Source organism: Myotis daubentonii, chromosome 8, assembly GCF_963259705.1.
Source record: "Myotis daubentonii chromosome 8, mMyoDau2.1, whole genome shotgun sequence".
NCBI lineage: Eukaryota > Metazoa > Chordata > Mammalia > Chiroptera > Vespertilionidae > Myotis > Myotis daubentonii.
The window spans coordinates 90,787,177-90,804,515 of record NC_081847.1 but is presented as its reverse complement, the minus strand read 5'-3'; the positions used below and the strand labels follow the sequence as shown (position 1 = coordinate 90,804,515).

Below are 17,339 nucleotides of genomic sequence, written 5' to 3'. Positions count from 1 at the left end.
ATCCTTAAAGAGCTACCTGAGAAAATAAAAAATGCTGTAGAACGAGGAGTTCATTTAAGTCTTCCAAAATGGCAGAGGATTTTAAGAAAAGCCTGCTGACTATTTTGGTTAACTACTCTCAATCCACTGAGCGCCCACTGTCGTTTCTACTACAGCTGCAAGGAGTATCTGAATTAGCCTAACGGAAAAAGCTGCATTAAAGAGAAATAACATGTTAAACTATTCATACTTCTTCAAGCTTTGGCCTCAAACTTCTATTTCGGGATACATCCAGGTTTCCAAGATTTACGTCTTCTCAAGCATCATCTGAGCTTATATATCTTCACCGAACCCAACCTTTAATCAAGAAAAGTCAAGGTGTACACCTGAACTAATATCTATACCATACTTTCTACTTTCGTAAAAAATAATAAGATATAAAAAAGTAATTCAGTGCATACTGTTTTACTTTGAGAAGTATTGAAATAAACTAGAATGCCAACCCCCTTGTTCAAGAGTCAATGAAGTATTTCATTGTAAACAAGAGGAAAACCCTCAGTGAGGTCTGCTTCTTCCATCCCCACCGCCCACCTCACAATGCACCACAATAGCCTACAACCACACGAGACAAGGCCCGGGTAATAATTCCACCTCAGAAGCCGGCAGGTTCTCACTGTGCGAGGCCACACATTTCCAGCCACGTCAAAGGGAGCAGTGACACTGGCTTAGAAGACGAGTGTCTCACAAGAAATGACAGGAGACGCCACGCGGGTCCTAAGGAAGGTCACATTAAACACCTAACAACCAGGGAGAACTCAGAACAGCTGTGGAAATACAGGGCGTTTTCATGTCCACCTGATGTTGCCATTTCTCATTCATGCCAACGCCACACTGGCCCCTTTCCAACCAAAGGGGGCTGAGGAATTGGATATGTATTTCATACAGAAGCCAATTCAGGCCCTGGCCGGCTTGGCTCAGTGGATAGAGCGTCAGCCTGCGGACTGAAGGGTCCCAGGTTCGATTGGGGCCAAGGGCACATGCCTGGGTTGCGGGCTCCATCCCCAGTAGGGGTGTGCAGGAGGCAGCCTATCTATGATTCTCTCTCATCATTGGTGTTTCTCTCTCTCCCTCTCCCTTCCCCTCTGAAATCAATAAAGAAATATTTTAAAAAAAAAAATAAGCCAATTCAGGCAGACTATACCAAAGTGCATTTTGGCCCAAAGGCCAGAAAGTGGTAAATAGGTTAACACGTTAAACTACACGCTACCTTACCTAATTGCGGTGTGCTGAGTTTTATTTCGTCTCGGAAGTCACCCCAGCAGGTCGGAGAGGCTACGCCTCTCCCTGCAAGGCGGACCCACGCGGACTCAGTAACGCGGGGGTGCTTTACGGGGCAGCGCACCGGCCGCCTGCGCTCTGGCCCACGCCCCACTGGCCCGGTTCTCCCGGCGACCTGAGCCGGAGGATGCGGACACGGGGCTCAAGCCCACGTCCGGCCCTCGGCCTCTCCACCCGATCCTACAGCAGATGTTCGCTCTGCGGGTGTCTGAGTACAACTACGAGGAAGCCCTGAGTCTAAAGTTAAAGGCTTGGGGTGAAAGGGGTGACGTTGTCATGGATACTCAGGAAGGGTCCAGAGCGCCCCCCGGGCCACGGCGCCTGATGGTGCTCGGTCCCCCGGGATGCGCTCTTAGCTCCTTTAAACGTGCCCTCACCAAACGCACCCCCCAAAGCCAGGCCGGGGCTGTGTCAGGGACCCCCCTGAAACCACAGGCCACACGAAACGCTGTCTGCGGGGGCCCCGACGACCCCGCGCCCACATCCCCGGGCGACACCCGCGCCTCCCCCCGCGGCCGCGGGGGGCCAGGTGCGCCGCGCTCACCGAGGCCCGGAGCCACGTAGACGAAGTAGAGGCCGGACGAGGACAGCGAGAAGAAGAAGAGGAAGGCGAGCAGGGAGCGGTTGGAGACCCGCATCGCCCGCCGCAGCACCGACATCCTCCTCGCGGCCGGCGGCCCGGGCTGCGCTCCGCGGGCCCTAAACTTCCATGGGTGCGCGGGCCCCCGGGCCCTGCGGGAAGGAGGGATGGCGGGCGGGCGGATGAATGGGAGCCGGGGAGCCGGGAGGGAGCGCGGGGTGGGGGGCGGGGAGACCGGGAAAGGGTTGGGGGGAGAGGGGACGCGAGGACTCGGGGGCCAAGGACGCAGGGTTGACCGGCCGGCACCGGCGGCGGGAGGGAAGGAGGACCCGGCGCCGCGGTGACCCCGGGGGGGGGACCGCCAACTGCGGCCGGCCGGTCCCCGGCGGCTCCGGCTGCGCTCAGGGTCCGGCGCCCGCGCTCCGCAGGCCTGGGCCGCCGCCGGCACCTCGTCCTCCTCCTCCTCCTGCTCCTCCGCCTCCGGCCGCGGGTCCGGCCCTGCGCGGGGCTAGAGGGGGCGCGGGGGTCGGGGCGCGGGGGCCGGCGGGGGCCCGGGGGGCCGAGGGGCGGCGAGCTCGCGGGCGCGCAGCCTCCTGCTCATGCCGCTCCGGGCGCCGGTTCCCCGCGGCGGCCGCGGACTCGGATCCCGGGCGGAGGCGGCGTCCCGGCCGCAGACCAGCGCGCTCCGGCTCCGGCTCCGGCTCCGGCCACCGCCCGCTGCCCGCCCGGCCGCAGCAGCATCCCCGCCGCCGGCCGCGAGGCTCCCGGCACCGCCCCCGCGCGGTCCGGACCCGGCGGAGAGCAGCCGGCGAGCGCGGAGGGCGGAGCCGCGGCGCCCGGAGGGGAGGGGAAGGGAGGGGAGGGGAGGGGGGGGGCGGGCGCCGGGGGAGCGGGTCCCGGTCGCTGGGGGCGGCTCTGCGGGCGGGGGAGCGGCGGGGGAAACGGGGCGGGCGGGCCCTGAACCCCGGGGGGCTCCGCGCCTCCGCTGGAAACTGCAGGCGGCGCTGCGCCCGCGCCCGAGGAAACCTGGGGGTCCCCGCCCCCCCACCCTCCCGCTCCCGCAACCCCACGCCTGCAGACTCGCGGGAAACGGCCCCCGCCCCCGGCGCCGGGACCCGGGACCCCCCACCCCCCGCCTCCTGCGTCTCCGCCGCCCCCGCTCGCGGGGACCCCAGCGCTCGCCGCGCCGCCGGGGACCGAGGGGCATCGCCAGCCTCGGACACTGTCCACCGGGGAGCCAGTCATGGATGCTGTCCCTGAGGGAGAGGGGTGTCCGCGGGGGCGACTTCCATGGGGTGATTCCCCCGAAATACACGCCGGGGAGACGGTGTTTTCCCACCCAGGCCAATGACACCGCCCTCCCGCTCGGAAGGGGACGCGGTGGGGACGCGGTGCGGGTCTGCGTGTGGCCCTGATCCGAGGACTTGCCTCCCTTCTGACGGCGGCCCTGGTGAGGGTGGTCCTCCCGCGGCGACTGCGGGTCCCTCCGGGGCGGGAAGGACCCCCTCCCGCGAGCCCCTCTCCACCCCCGCCCCCCGCCCCGGCCTGGAGCGCAGCGGCACCACCGGCTTCACTGGGCCAATTGTCTCATTCACCTGCCGGCGGACCTGCCCTTTGTGCAAACGCCGCTGCCCCTCACCCCCCCCCCGCCCCCCGCCGCGCGCGCGCGCGCGCGCGCGCGTGTGTGTGTGTGTGTGTGTGTGTGTGTGTGTGTGTGCGCGTGTGCGTGCGTGTGTGCGTGTGTGTGAGCAGGTGTCTCGTTTTCAGTTGATGGCGGAGGTGCCCCTCCTGCCGTTATCTGCTCTGTGTGTCCAGGCCGTGGCATTGCAGCAAATTGGGTTTGCTTCCAACCGAATGAGACATGGTTGGCTTTTTTAAAGGAAAGTTTAAAACTAAAAGGGAAATATGAACATCTTAGAAACTGACGGATAATCTTATTTTTAAAAAGCGGAAGTCTATGTACTGATGTGCCTGGGCCTTTGGTGTGCCTGCCAAGGCCAGCCCAGTGCTTGCTGAGAGTGGTGGGTTGTCCCCGGCGTAGAGCCGGCACCAGAAAGCCAGGCGGTGGGTGCACAGGTCAGCACTGTCTGTCACCAGCCACAGAGGCCGCCTGGGCCTGCACCCTCGTCACCCTCTGTCCAGTGAACACGAAAGTGACTTACGTGCCCTGTGCTTCTCTCCTCGTCGGCTAAAGGAGACGATAGTGGCACCTAATGGGGTTGTGGTGGGGATTAAATTAAAGGGTTAGTGCCTCTAACGAGCTTAGAAGGGCCTGGTACCCGGCAAACACCATTTCAATACTTGTTTATTGTTTCCATCTCTTCGTTAGATCCCTCTCTGCCAACAGTAACCAGTGATGCTGGTCTCTTCCTGTTTAAAAACCCGTCTCTACTGCCCCACCCAGGACGCCTGCGTCTCCAGCAGCCTGAAGGATGCTTCGGGGTCTCCGCTCACTTGTAAACAAAGGGAGATGAAGCGCTCAGAGCCCAAGAAAGGCCGCCCAAACCTTTTCAAGGGCGTCATCCGGCACTTTCTCCGGAGCCAGGTAAGGCCCACAACCTTGACCTTGCGGAAATCCGCTAAGTGTAATTTTATGACATAAAAAACACAATTTTTCTTACTTAATAGTACGACATGCCTAGTAGTAAGTCACAAGCAAATTTCACTTAACTGCTTTGTTCTACATTACCAAGTATTCCTTTTGTTATTTCTTGCTCACTGGAGACCCCATGCTCTTCAATATTTGGACATTAAACTGAATGAGTTAAGTTATAACTAATGGTTTTCTACTTGTAATAATCAGAAGCATATTACTGAGATTTCAATTTCAACCAAAAAAAATGTACTTTTTTTTTTAATGTTTAATGAGATGGGTGACATTTCACTTGGTCCATGCTAACTGAATGAGGATAAACACTATCCTGTAAGCGGTTTAGTTTTGCTCCCAACCTTGTTAAAATAAAAAATTCCATACTTTTTTTTTTTCCTGTGAATTTGGAAAGAAAATAGCACCTAGAATCTCACTTTTCCAGTAGCTGTGGGTTCAGACCTCCAGATTACAATCACCGATTAAATACAGTAATTTCTATATTTAAATACATGTCTCAGCATCTGAGATTCAATTAAAGAAAATTGTTAGGTTGATGGATTATGCGTGGACCGTTATAGAACTGGAATGTAGTTTGTATAAAAGTTAGACGTTGGTATGATTCAACATTGTTGTGGCACAGAAACTCCTCCCAAATAAAGCCCAAACTGAGAAGAGAAATAGACTGCGTTGGCTTTACCCATTCTTTTCCCCGGCTGAATGCTGGGTCTCGTCAGCGGCCTGCCAGTTTTGCCTTCACGGGAGTCCGAGCTGCCAGCGCTGGCCCCTGACAGGCCCTTAGGCGACCTGGACAGCGAAACCGGCCCGTGGCAGATGGACTGGGAATCTGTTCAGAAAACGGTGAGGCTGGAGTGCAGGGGGACAGAGGATGGGAAGCAAAGACAGGAGATTGAAAGAGTGGTCATCTCACAAACAAAGCAGTCGTGCCTGGTGCCCTGCAGGGAAAAGGATGCTGTTGAAACCCCCCCACTCCCCACCCCACCACGTCGCCCGGAGTAAACAGAGGAGGCTGCCCAGGCCCCGCCGCCTGCACTGAGGGCAATCGGTGGCCGGTGCACGTGTAACCCAGAGGCGCAGTCCCCCTCGGGCGTGCTGCACGCCAGCTGGACAGCTCAACCCTGGAGAGAAAGTCCACAAACCTAGTGCCACACGGACAAAGCAATGCGCACGCCCCCAGCGCCGCCTGGCACTCTAAAGGGGCTTCGTCCTGTGAGTGTGAGAGGTGGCTCTCGCACTCTGTAAGCAGGAAACACAGCTCTTGCTGCCTGGCACAGTTCAGGTCCGGGAGGGCGTTTGTAGCAAGCGGCCGTTATTCCTGAGTGATAGTTGATTAGGTTCTGGGCCTTATGCAAGGATTCCTAGGATATCTTATTTAAATAAAAACTTTTCTGATTTTGCTTTACGGTAAAAACTGCTTAACCTAAAATCCCACTTTACCAAAATAATATGCATAAAGGTACAAAAGAGCAGAAGCACATTTACCCCTTCACATTTTACAGACCAGTCATCCCCAGACCCCGTGTCTTTCAACTGTCACTAAGAGAATCATCTTGTCAATATGGACTTCGTAGGTTAATGAATAGACATTTAATTTTAAACCTTTTTCATTGAGTTCCTGATCCCGGCTTGGAAAATACCCGTGTCTCCCGGGAGCCTTTTATCACAGGGCAATTCTTAAGAACCATGCTGTATAGTGGAGAGGGACTATTAATAACATGTCACATAAGTCTCATTGAAACAGGATAGGGGTGACTTTTTTCCTGTCTTTAAGAAAAAACTTTCTGGTAAGCCTTTCTTCACTACCAAAGAGAAAAGGGGCTAAAATAATAAAAGTATGAGACCTGTAGCAGGAAGAAAGTCAAGGCTGGCAGAATGCAGTTTTGTGTGTGTGTGTGTTTAATATTTTTTTTATTGATTTCAGAGAGGGAGAGGAAGAGAGAGTTAGAAACATCAATGATGAGAGGGAATCATTGATTGGCTGCCTCCTGCACGCCCCCCACCCCCCACTGGGGATTGAGCCCACAACCTGGGCATGTGCCCTTGACTGGAATCAAACCCGGGACCCTTCAGTCCACAGGCTGACGCTCTATCCACTGAGCTGAACCAGCTAGGGCAACAATTGCTATTTTTAAAAATGACCCTGTAGTTCCATTTGGGCATGCGTGCAAAGACGTGAACTCAAGGGTATATGTTTGCAGCAAAGTCATAAACACAGGAAGCTGGGAACAACCGAACTGCCAACATGAAGGGCCTCGGTAAATAATGACATCCGTGCCGTTGAGAATCAGGCTGGAGGGCCTAGCAGCAATGCAGAGAGAAAAAGGGGAAAGAACCCCAAGACTCTGCTAAGAATAATGGGGAGACCCAGGAACAGCTGGGTGTAAAGTGGGGTGAAGTGAAGGGTCCCAGGAAGGATCCAAGGCGCCTGGAAAAGTAGCTGAGACCCGAGGAGGGAAAAGACAAGGACGACTCAGAATTCTAGGAACGGGACCCGCGCGCTCAGTGTGGCGTCACCCGTGCCTCCGGGAGAAGCAGCCCCTGCTCGGCCTGTGTTCAGGGACGCGGTCAGGGAGGTGGGAGGGGTTAAGGAATGGGGCCTCGGGGTCCTGTGTGGACTGTTTGAGGACTGGAATAAAGACAAGTCACAGGTGCACATCTCCTCCTGAACCAGACAATTAGGACAGGATCTGACTTGGCAAAAGAGAAGCGCCTAGAGCAGTGGTTCTCAACCTTCTGGCCCTTTAAATACATTACCTCATGTTGTGACCCAACCATAAAATTATTTTCGTGGCTGCTTCATCACTGTCATGTTGCTACTGTGATGAATCGTCATGTAAGTATCTGATATGCAGGATGGTCTTAGGCGACCCCTGTGAAAGGGTCGTTCGACCGCCAAAGGGGTCGCGACCCACAGGTTGAGAACCACTGGCCTAGAGCGTCCTCATGAATGGGGAGAAAGGCTGGTTTTTCTCCATGATTGAGGTCGGGGACTGAGCCGTGTGAAGAGAAGAGGGAGCCTTTAAGCTGGAGCTTGGGCTGCCTGGGAGCTGCGATGGAGGCAGAGGCGTGCCCAGGAAGTGAGCCCAGCCCAGGTCTGGCTCAGCTTTCCCACCGATGCGGGAGGATTCCTGAGAGGCACATGCAAAGCTCCGAGCTCCACTCCTTTGCATCCGCTCGTTTGCCTGTAAGCAGGTGAAGGGGGTTAAATATTATTCTGGGAGTTGGTAGCCGGTTCTTTATGATTCAGAAGAGGCTAACTGACTTTTTTTTTTTTTAAATATACTTTATTGATTTTTTTACAGAGAGGAAGGGAGAGGGATAGAGAGTTAGAAACATCGATGAGAGAGAAACATCATCGATCAACTGCCTCCTGCACACTCCCCACTGGGGATGTGCCTGCAACCAAGGTATGTGCCCTTGACTGGAATCGAACCTGGGACCCTTGAGTCCGCAGGCTGACGCTCTATCCATTGAGTCAAACCGGTTAGGGAAAACTGACTTAAAAAAAAAATCATAATAAATCATGTATCCAGGCCCAGGATTTTTTTTTTAATATATTTTATTGATTTTTTTACAGAGAGGAAGGGAGAGGGATAGAGAGTTAGAAACATTGATGAGAGAGAAACATCAATCAGCTGCCTCCTGCACACTCCCCACTGGGTATGTGCCCACAACCAAGGTACATGCCCTTGACCGGAATCGAACCTGGGACCCTTAAGTCCGCAGGCCGACGCTCCATCCACTAAGCCAAACCGGTTAGGGCCAGGCCCAGGATTTTAATGCTCCTTTGTTATCTCTATTTTCAGAAGAAAACATCAATGACAACAAAAACTGAAAATGGAAAACCAGTCCTACAAGTTTTGCAGTAAACATTAAGTCAGAATATCAAGTACAAATAATAATACTTTTATGATGAATTGCTAACCTGAAGAACCCATAGGGCTTGGAGACGTATGGGAATGATAGAACTGGGTAAGCAAAACCAAGATCCTTTTAGAAAAATGGTCTTTTTGCATCAAAAAGAGGCCTGCGCCCTGGGAATGCCCCCGCGTGCTTCCTCGCGGCTGATGCTGCCGGGTGGACTTGTGCCAGCTGTGCGGGCAGAGGTCGTCCAGCCGGGGAGGTGAGTGGGGTGCAGCCCGCCAGTGCTCACCTCTGCCCTCGAAGCTGCCCTGGTGCGGGGCAATTCAGAGGAGAACCCCAACTGCCTTGGAGATGCGATGCCTCTTTCTTTCTTTTTTTAAAATATATTCTTATTGATCTCAGAGAGGAAGGGGGATGGAGAGAGATAGAAACATCAATGATGAGAGAGAATCACTGATCAGCTGCACACCCCACACTGGCATCGAGCCCTCAACCCAGGCATGTGCCCTGACCGGGAATCGAATGTGACCTCCTGGTTCATAGATCGACACTCAACCACTGAGCCACACCAGCTGGCCGCAGTGCCTCTTTTTTACACAAAGCATCCACCCAGTCCCAAAGTGGTATCTTAAAAATTCTTACAAAAATGTGGTCCTGATGGTTCCTTGTGTCTGTTCTCTTGCCCTTGGCCCTGTTGTCTCAGCTCTTCCCTAAGACTGGAATCCAGAAAAAATTCCCAAACATCCAGCCTCTCTTAAGTCTAGTAAGGTTACTTAAGATTGGGGGTCGCACTGAGGAAAGATAATATCCCATCCCACACAATGTCACATCATGTTCAGTTCTTCCCTCATGTCCCCTCTCTTTCCCCAAATTCCAAAATCATTATACGTACATGACTCTACTACTGATGGGAGCCATCCCCCAAGCCCTGCCTGTGTACCAGGTTCTGGAGAATAAAGTTTCTCCATCTCTCTTCACTCCTTTAGGTCTCTGAGCCTTTGACCGTGGAATGACTCTCTCCCCTTGCCCACCTGGTAAACTCTTATTATTCATTTTTCAAGCCCTATTTCAAAATGAAAGAAATAGGATTAACGTAAGTCAGAGACATTTCTGAAGTTTTTTTGTGTGTGTTTTTCATCAAAAGTATGGCTAACTAGCCAGTGACCACTCTGTTGGCTCACAACTCTCTGAACCAGCAGTCAGCCGGTCAGCTGGGATGCTGGAGGGCAGCTATTAACCTGGAACCCAGAACTGAGTGATACAATCAGAAGAGTCTAGGGCAATGGTTCTCAACTTTGGCTGCACATTAGAATCCCCTGGGCATCGTTTTAAAATCCTGATTTCCGGGCCCCGTCCTCCGGAAATTCTGTTTCTTTGTCATGGGGTGGGGCCACAACATTAGTAACAAAGAAACAGAATTTCCGGAGGACGGGGCCCGGAAATCAGGATTTTAAAACGATGCCCAGGGGATTCTAATGTGCAGCCAAGGTTGAGAACCACTGGTCTAGAGATTGGCCTTGGGACCGGTAATGAGCGTGATGACAGAGAGCGCCTGAAAGAGTTATGCTCGAAACTGTTGTTAAACTGAGTAATGAGACACTATACCTGTAATTTACTTCAACTGCCCGGCTCATAGCCTGGAATCTCCTGACAGTGACTTAATGAGCAGCTCTGTCCTGATCTGACCCCACGGGCTCCCTGGCAGTGAGCAGGGCCAGAGAAGGGTTGCCCTGGGGACGGAGAGGAACTAGGGAGAAACCATAAGCCTAGGCCCTGAGGCCCCAGCGGAGAGATGCCCACCCGGCCCCCCAACTACACGCCAGGTGGCGCGGCAGAAGCTGAGCTGCCTCCGGAACGCGCCTCTATGAGTTCTTTGCCGTTGGGAGTGATTTCGTGATGGCAGCCCAAGTCTTCACACATCCACACGTGCCTAGAATATTAGTGTGCTGCCAGGAGAGACTCATCCAGTCCTCAGAAAGACAACTAGCAGCACCCATTTCCAGAGCATTAGCGAAGCCATAGCACCATCTATCTATTCTCGTTCGTCTCATGTTTAATCTTTTCTATGACCCGTTAAGAGCCTGACTCTTATAATACCCCTGAATACCGACACTGGATTGCAAGGTACCCACTCAGACACGTTAAGTCTTGATATCATTCTCCATCAACATTTGATGCAGGGGTGAGGGTGTCTGTTCAGCCCTATGTTGTACCTCCGTTAATGTTCTCAGTAATTAAACAACCCACCCTTCTTAGACTGCATGAGAGTGAATGACTTCTTTCCACAGACATTTGACCCTCGTTAGAAAAGCTCAGGTATAGAAGCATTTTGGGAGTAACTTTCTCTGTTAACCGCCCAAACTCTGGAACAGTGCCCCTGGGTAACAGGTAACTATTGCATCTCACGGCAAACTGCACCAAATACTTAGAGCTTTTGTCGGCTTTCTCATTTACTTTCATGGTAATCAGATTGAGAACTTTTAAGCAGACCAGTAGCTGAGGCATACGAAGCCTAGAGCATTATCTTCAATATTTGACCAGGGAAAAGACCCTTGAAGAATTTATTTTCTCAAGGTCCTTTTTGGACTGAGGTTTAAACCATCAGGCTCTAGCCTTAAGAAGACATCCGAGTTGGTAGAAATAGAGTCCGTGGGCCTATGTGTTGGCTGCTTTCACATAGTTGTCTTACATGGGGATGTAAGGGGTAGAGATCAGATGGCCTCACAAGTTATTTCTAGACTCATTTCCAGATTCATATTATATAACAGATGTACACTTACCAAAGTAAAACATTTAGGCAATAAATATGTGTTCCTACCCCTAACTCGGCATACACTGGAATTGAAAGAAAATAGCAATTGTCCTCTCTTTGGAGGAGAGTGTCTTACTCTGTTCATTGGGATTGCATGGGTGACAGTAATCGTGCTGAGGATGGTCCAAGTTGCTGGGCAGCCAAGAGCATGCGCACAGCAAGCGAGCGGTCAGACCTCCGGAGAGAGCAGTGTCCTGCGGGGGAGAGAGCTTTCCTTGGGAAGAACATTGTCTACAGAGGGAATTTACAGTTTGAAGGGGATTTTTGAAAATCAGTTCCATATCGTGTCCCCCACCTTCCCCAGCAAAACTAAGTTCAGCCCCCGGCACCCTGGAGGAGCTGTCACAGAGCTACGGCTATTACTCGCATAGTCGTGTGAGGCCTTAGACGCCAACCAGGGCCTCTTTCTAACGCTTTGGTAAGTCTCCTCCACGGCCGCCTTGGACATGCCACTCTCACACACTCCAGGGAAGAGAGTGACTGACACGGCCGCCGTGGAGAGGACCTTGATAGGAGGGTTAAATTGTTTGTGTTAACTGTGGTGCCCAGTTATCTGGTTGGACACTAATCTAGGTGTTGCGGTGAAGGCATTTCGTAGGTTACAGTTAACACCACAGGTGAAGGGGATTGCCGTTGTTGGTGTGCTTTGAAGACCTTCGGAGCAAAAACATGTTTCCCAGAGTAGAAGGAATTCTGCCTCAAGACTGTAACAGAGCAATCCTTTCTGGCGGTGATGTCATCCAGAGGGCACCAGAGGTCATTCCTGACTTCAGTCCTCTTCACAAGAAGGCCAGCCATGCCTTGACCAGTTTGGCTCAGTGGATAGAGCGTCGGCCTGCGGACTGAAGGGTCCCGGGTTCGATTCCAGTCAGGGGCATGTACCTTGGTTGCGGGCACATCCCCAGTAGGGGGTGTGCAGGAGGCAGCTGATCGATGTTTCTAACTCTCTATCCCTCTCCCTTCCTCTCTGTAAAAAATCAATAAAATATATTTTTAAAAAAAGGCCAGCCAGCAACCACCCACAGACAAGACATGGTTGGGAAAGCCCCAGAGCCCGGGAGTGAGGCTGAAGCGTGTCTGAAGGGTAAGAAGAGCGGTTTCTCTTGAGCACATCGCCCCTGAGGCCCGCACAGCACCACCAGGAGGGCCCCTCAGTCTGCGGTTGCTCTGGTGGGAAAAGGAAAGCCCCAGGTGACAGCACTGCCAGATGCTAACCCCGGAGGGAACTGGGGAGGGGGGGGAGCGGGGGGGGGCTCACCACTGGGAGGGAGAGGGGACGGGGCTCACAGCGGCCGGAGCTCAGCGCCCAGCAGACTGTTCCTGTTGCAGAGGTGCCAGAGTGGAGATGCCAGCCAGCAGCTCTGCTCCTCTATGAAGTGGGGCTGCGGGCAGGAGGGGGAGGGGGAGCACGGTGACGCCATTCAGAGCGGGGTCGCAGCAGGAGCAGGGCAGATGGGAACACCCTGGAGAGATGCCTGGTTTGTCAGAGCGTCAGGAAGCCCCTGGAGAATGGGCCCCGGTCCGTGCCTCCTCACATTATGTACCCTGTGCCTGGCACAGAGCCTGACGTGTAGTAAATATTTGTTGGCTGAATTAAAAGGGAGTGTATGAGTGAATTCGCCATCTACATGTTTTAAAATCTTTCCTTCCTGAGCCTGCCTGCCTGCTGCACACATTTCAGACACAGGGCTGCCTGCCTGAGGCTCCAGCCCGCTCGCCGCCTATGGATTCCAGGTTGGCCAGCCCGTGGCATGAAGCAAGTCTCTGTTTGTAACATATAGATGCATTCAATTTGCAAGTGAAATTATGCATGTTCCAGGTTCCGCAGTACCTGAAAGCATGCGTGTTCCAGGGTCCGCAGTACCTGAAAGCATGTGTGTTCAAGGTTCTGTAGTACCTAAAAGTATCTAGTATGTGTGTTCCGTACTACTACAGAGACAACTAAAGGCCCTTTTGTGGAGTTAGTTGAAAAATTATGGCACACCCATGGCTAGAATACTTTGCATCCATAAACAAAAAAAAAAGCTATGTTCTTATACTGAATTTTATCCAATAGTGACTGAAAAAAGCAAGATACAGAATAGGTTATTGGGTGCTATCATTTGTATAATGGAGGGAGTAGAGTAACTCCCACATATAGTCTCTTGAAGGATATATATGAAAGTCATAATATAGGTTGTTTCTGGGGAATAAGAACATCTTTTTGTGACTTTGAAATTTGATACCATATATCGTGAAAATAAATCAATTTGAAATGAAATTAAAGAGCACAGCCCATAATGTTGTTAAAGATGGATGTGGAATCTCCGGGTGGCAGAGTTGCTCTTGGGCTTGTGATTCTTCTGCCCCCTGGAGGCTGCTTTGAGAAGAACGTGACATGACCATGCCTCTTGAACCCTTTATCTGTCCTCCTCCAATTACTAGATGAGGCACACAGGCCTGATGGCTGAGCACGGGACGTTGTCCTCTGGCTACATGCTTTCATTTCAGCTGGCAGCGGTGGTTCCCACAATGTGGGCAGTAAATGGCTATTACAACAGGAAGAATCAGAACGTGAATGAACCCCGGCTCTACTGAAATCTCTACGAAACAGATATGTTAGCATTGAGAGTAGGTCTTCAATCACTAGTGAAATATTGATACTTTCTTTTACTCAATTTTGGCCAAAAATATAAAACTAGAAAATAAAATTGTAGAATGATTATTCATTTATATCTATGAGCATAGCCAATGACGTAATAATGAATTACATAATAACTGGGATGTTGGATTTTAAATCCTGGCACACCCAAAATGTACAGAAAGGACTTTGTAATCAGGACTTGCAACTTAATCCTAAAATATGGAAAATAAACAATTTTTAAAATGTTTTGAAATGTAAATATATATATACCATTTGACTGGTAGCTATGATGCGCACTAACCACCAGGGGGCAGATGCTCTGACTGGTAGGTTAGCTTGCTGCTGGGGTCTGGCTGATTGGGACTGGGCAAGATGGGCCGAACACACCCTGGAGCCCTCCCGTGGTCACTCCCCGGCCCCAAGCATGCATCAGTGGGGTCCTTTGGTCTGGCCTGCACCCTCTTGCAATCTGGGACTCCTCGGGGGATGTCAGAGAACTGGTTTTGGCCCGATCCCTACGGGCCAGGCCAAGGGACCCCATCAATGCATGAATTTGTGCACCGGGCCTCTAGTATATTATAATTTAACAATATAACAAACACATATTTCTGCCATCACAGTCTTTGTTAATATTTTCATATTTATTTCCAACTAATTTCTTTTTTAAAAAACTAAGATGTATTATTTCTGATTAGAAAATGACACTCCTTATTGACAATTTCAAAAATATGAAAAGTTTAACAACATTTGTAGCATTAAAACAATATGAAGTTGGCAAAAAAAATAAGTCTGTTTTGCAAAAAAAAAAAAATTGTTTTAATACAAATATTCATTACCTTTTAAAATCTTCTCTAAAGGGTTACCAAGTCTCTTTACTTAATCCTATTTTAATGAATGTTACATGTTTTGCACATTATTACATAAGGACACATTTCAGTAAGGGTTTAAAAGAGGAAGAAGTGACCAGTGATTCATTCTCACCTCAAAGAACTTGCTACTGGCCAGGACAGGAAAGAAGTGTTCAGGCTGCACGTTGACCAGCCTTGAGAATCTGGAGAGAGCTGCTGCTGGTGCAAGGCACTGAGAGCCTCGGGCAGAAGCGTGATGCAGACCATGGCGGGTGGTTCGAGCCTGGGAGAGGTTTCTGTCCCCAAACCTGGGACGCACACGGAAGGGCTGCAGAGACTGGGAGCAGGCCTTGCTAGAGAGAGGCATGGGCAGATTTGAAACTGGGACTGAATGTGGCCCTAAAAGGAAGGTCTTAGGCTCTCGTCATGATTGACATCAGAGAGTCTTGTCCATAACATCATATTAAGCACAGCCCTTTTGGTACCTTTTTTTCTATTTTGCTTGTAAGTAGGCTCAGGTTTTGCAGAAGGTGGGATCTGAAGGTAGCACATGCCGGGGCCTTGTCTTACTGCCACAGGCTGTCCCAGAAGGACGGCCACTGGGCTTCTTTACTGACGGGGACAGCTGGGGACAATCAGAAGGAGATGGGCCAGGCATGTAGGGCCCGAGCTGCCAGGACGTGCCAAACCCTCCCATCCTTTAAAAATAGGAACTGAGCCCGGCTGCCGTGGCTCAGTGGTTGAGTGTCAACCTATGAACCAAGGGGTCACAGTTCGATTCCTGGTCAGGACACATGCCCGGGGTTCTGGGCTCGATCCCCAGTAGGGGATGTACAGGAAGCAGCCAATCAGATTCTCATCATTGATGTTCTCTCTCTCTCACTCCTTCTCCCTTCCTCTCTGAAATCAACAAAATCATATTTTTTGAAAAGGAAATAAATAAAAAATAGGAACTGAACATGCAGCCCATGTTTACTTACCTGCGGCATTGGCGCGCAGGTTCACACTGCTACATTATATTCAAATTGCTTCCTCCACCTAATTTTGAGAGCTGACTGGTGACCAAGGAAAATCTCATTATCCAGTGGAATTTATTAATAGAACTCCAGGCCCCAAAGTGAGATCTCTCAGGTACCCAGGGCAACCTAGTAATTCTGCCTCTTCGTCACAAACCCATCTAATCCAGAATTTTCTCAAATTCATTTACTTAAGAAGTTAGATCATTCATTACAATTAATCTGGTGGGCAAAGACAGCCAGCTGCTCAAGTGAGATCCCAAATTTTCTAACAAATTGAATAAACACTCATTTGTTTGTTTGTTGATATGATTATAGGATTAGCAAACTTGCCTGTTCCTCAGCATGAAAAATTAAGATCCAAATTGTTTCATTATGACTTTTCTTTGTTACAAGTTAAATGAAATGGAGAATCTATGAATCACAAACTAAACAAAATCATGGTTAAGAATAAAAACCATTGGAACAGAGTCTGAAACCTCTGAGCAGGCTGCAATCTGCAGCAGGCTCTTTCTCTAATACGGAGCCCACATCCTCCTGAGCTGCTGCTGACCCCCGCCACAGACCTGTCTTTTCAAATTGCTTCCTCTTTATTGAAATCCGGTGTCTCATAGGGTAATTGTTCATTAAGACCTTCTACTGTATGCATTTCACTGTGTGCAACAGTTTTGCAAGAGTCTAGGAACATGCTAAACAGAGGTTAGGTTTCTTTTTTTAAAAAAAAATATATTTTATTGATTTTCCACAGAGAAGAAGGGAGAGGGACAGAGAGTTAGAAACATCGATGAGAGAGATCGATCAGCTGCCTCCTGCACGCCCCCCACTGGGGATGTGCCCACAACCAGGGTACATGCCCTTGACCGGAATCGAACCCGGGACCCTTGAGTCTGCAGGCCAACGTTCTATCCACTGAGCCAAACCGGTTCGGTGAGAGGTTAGGTTTCTTACCGTCTTATCCTTTTCATTTAAAGTAGATTAATTTGCAGAAATGGCACCCTTTTTCTCAGAATATCTGTGTGCAGTTGAGACAGTGGGAATGCTTATTTTCTTTTTTTTATCTTTATTTTATGTTTCAGTTAGTTTGCATTCGGTATTATTTTGTATGTTCCAGGTGTGCAGCACGGTGGCTAGACAGTCATACTTTACAAATTGTTCCCCCGACATTTCCAATACCCACCTGGCACCATACCTAGTTATTAGTCTTACTGATATACTAGCAGCCCGGTGCATGAAATTCGTGCACAGGGGGATGGGGAGGAGGTCCCTCAGCCCAGCCTGCACCCTCTCACAATCGGGAACCCTTGGAGGATGTCCGACTGCCGGTTTAGGACCAATCGGGCCTAAACCAGCAGTTGGACATCCCTCTCTCAATCTGGGACCACTGGTTCCTAACTGTTCGCCCGCCTGCCTGATCGTCCCTAGCCACTCTGCCCGCCTGCCTAATCACCCCTAACCACTCTGCCTGCCTGCCTCATCGCCCCTGCCTCTGCCTGCCTGCCTGCCTCATTGCCCCTAACCACTCTGCCTGCCTGCCTGCCTGACCACCCCTAACCGCCTCTGCCTCAGCCCTTGCCGCCATGGCTTCATCTGGAAGGATGTCCGGAAGGTCGTTCGGCTGCCGGTCTAATTAGCATATTACGCTTTTATTATTATAAATTTGCTATGCTTCAC

At 51.0% G+C, this 17,339-nt stretch overlaps 1 protein-coding gene and 1 long non-coding RNA gene across 4 annotated transcripts in view; one reads left to right on the top strand and one right to left on the bottom strand.

Annotated features, from left to right (window-relative positions):
- The window catches only part of B4GALT6 (beta-1,4-galactosyltransferase 6), a 54,988-nt gene extending 52,944 nt beyond the window's left edge, over positions 1–2,044 (bottom strand). For all 3 annotated transcript variants that reach the window (XM_059707404.1, XM_059707405.1, XM_059707406.1), the window contains exon 1: positions 1,862–2,044. In XM_059707404.1, coding sequence (XP_059563387.1) covers positions 1,862–1,976 — 115 coding nt within the window. In that variant the 5' untranslated portion in view covers positions 1,977–2,044. The remainder of the gene's footprint in view (positions 1–1,861) is intronic.
- Positions 1,919–9,461, top strand: LOC132240049 (uncharacterized). The gene is made up of 3 exons (XR_009454215.1): positions 1,919–2,030; positions 4,227–4,442; positions 8,312–9,461. It is a non-coding gene; the product is annotated as an uncharacterized LOC132240049 (long non-coding RNA).
- Positions 9,462–17,339: the final 7,878 nt, after the last annotated feature.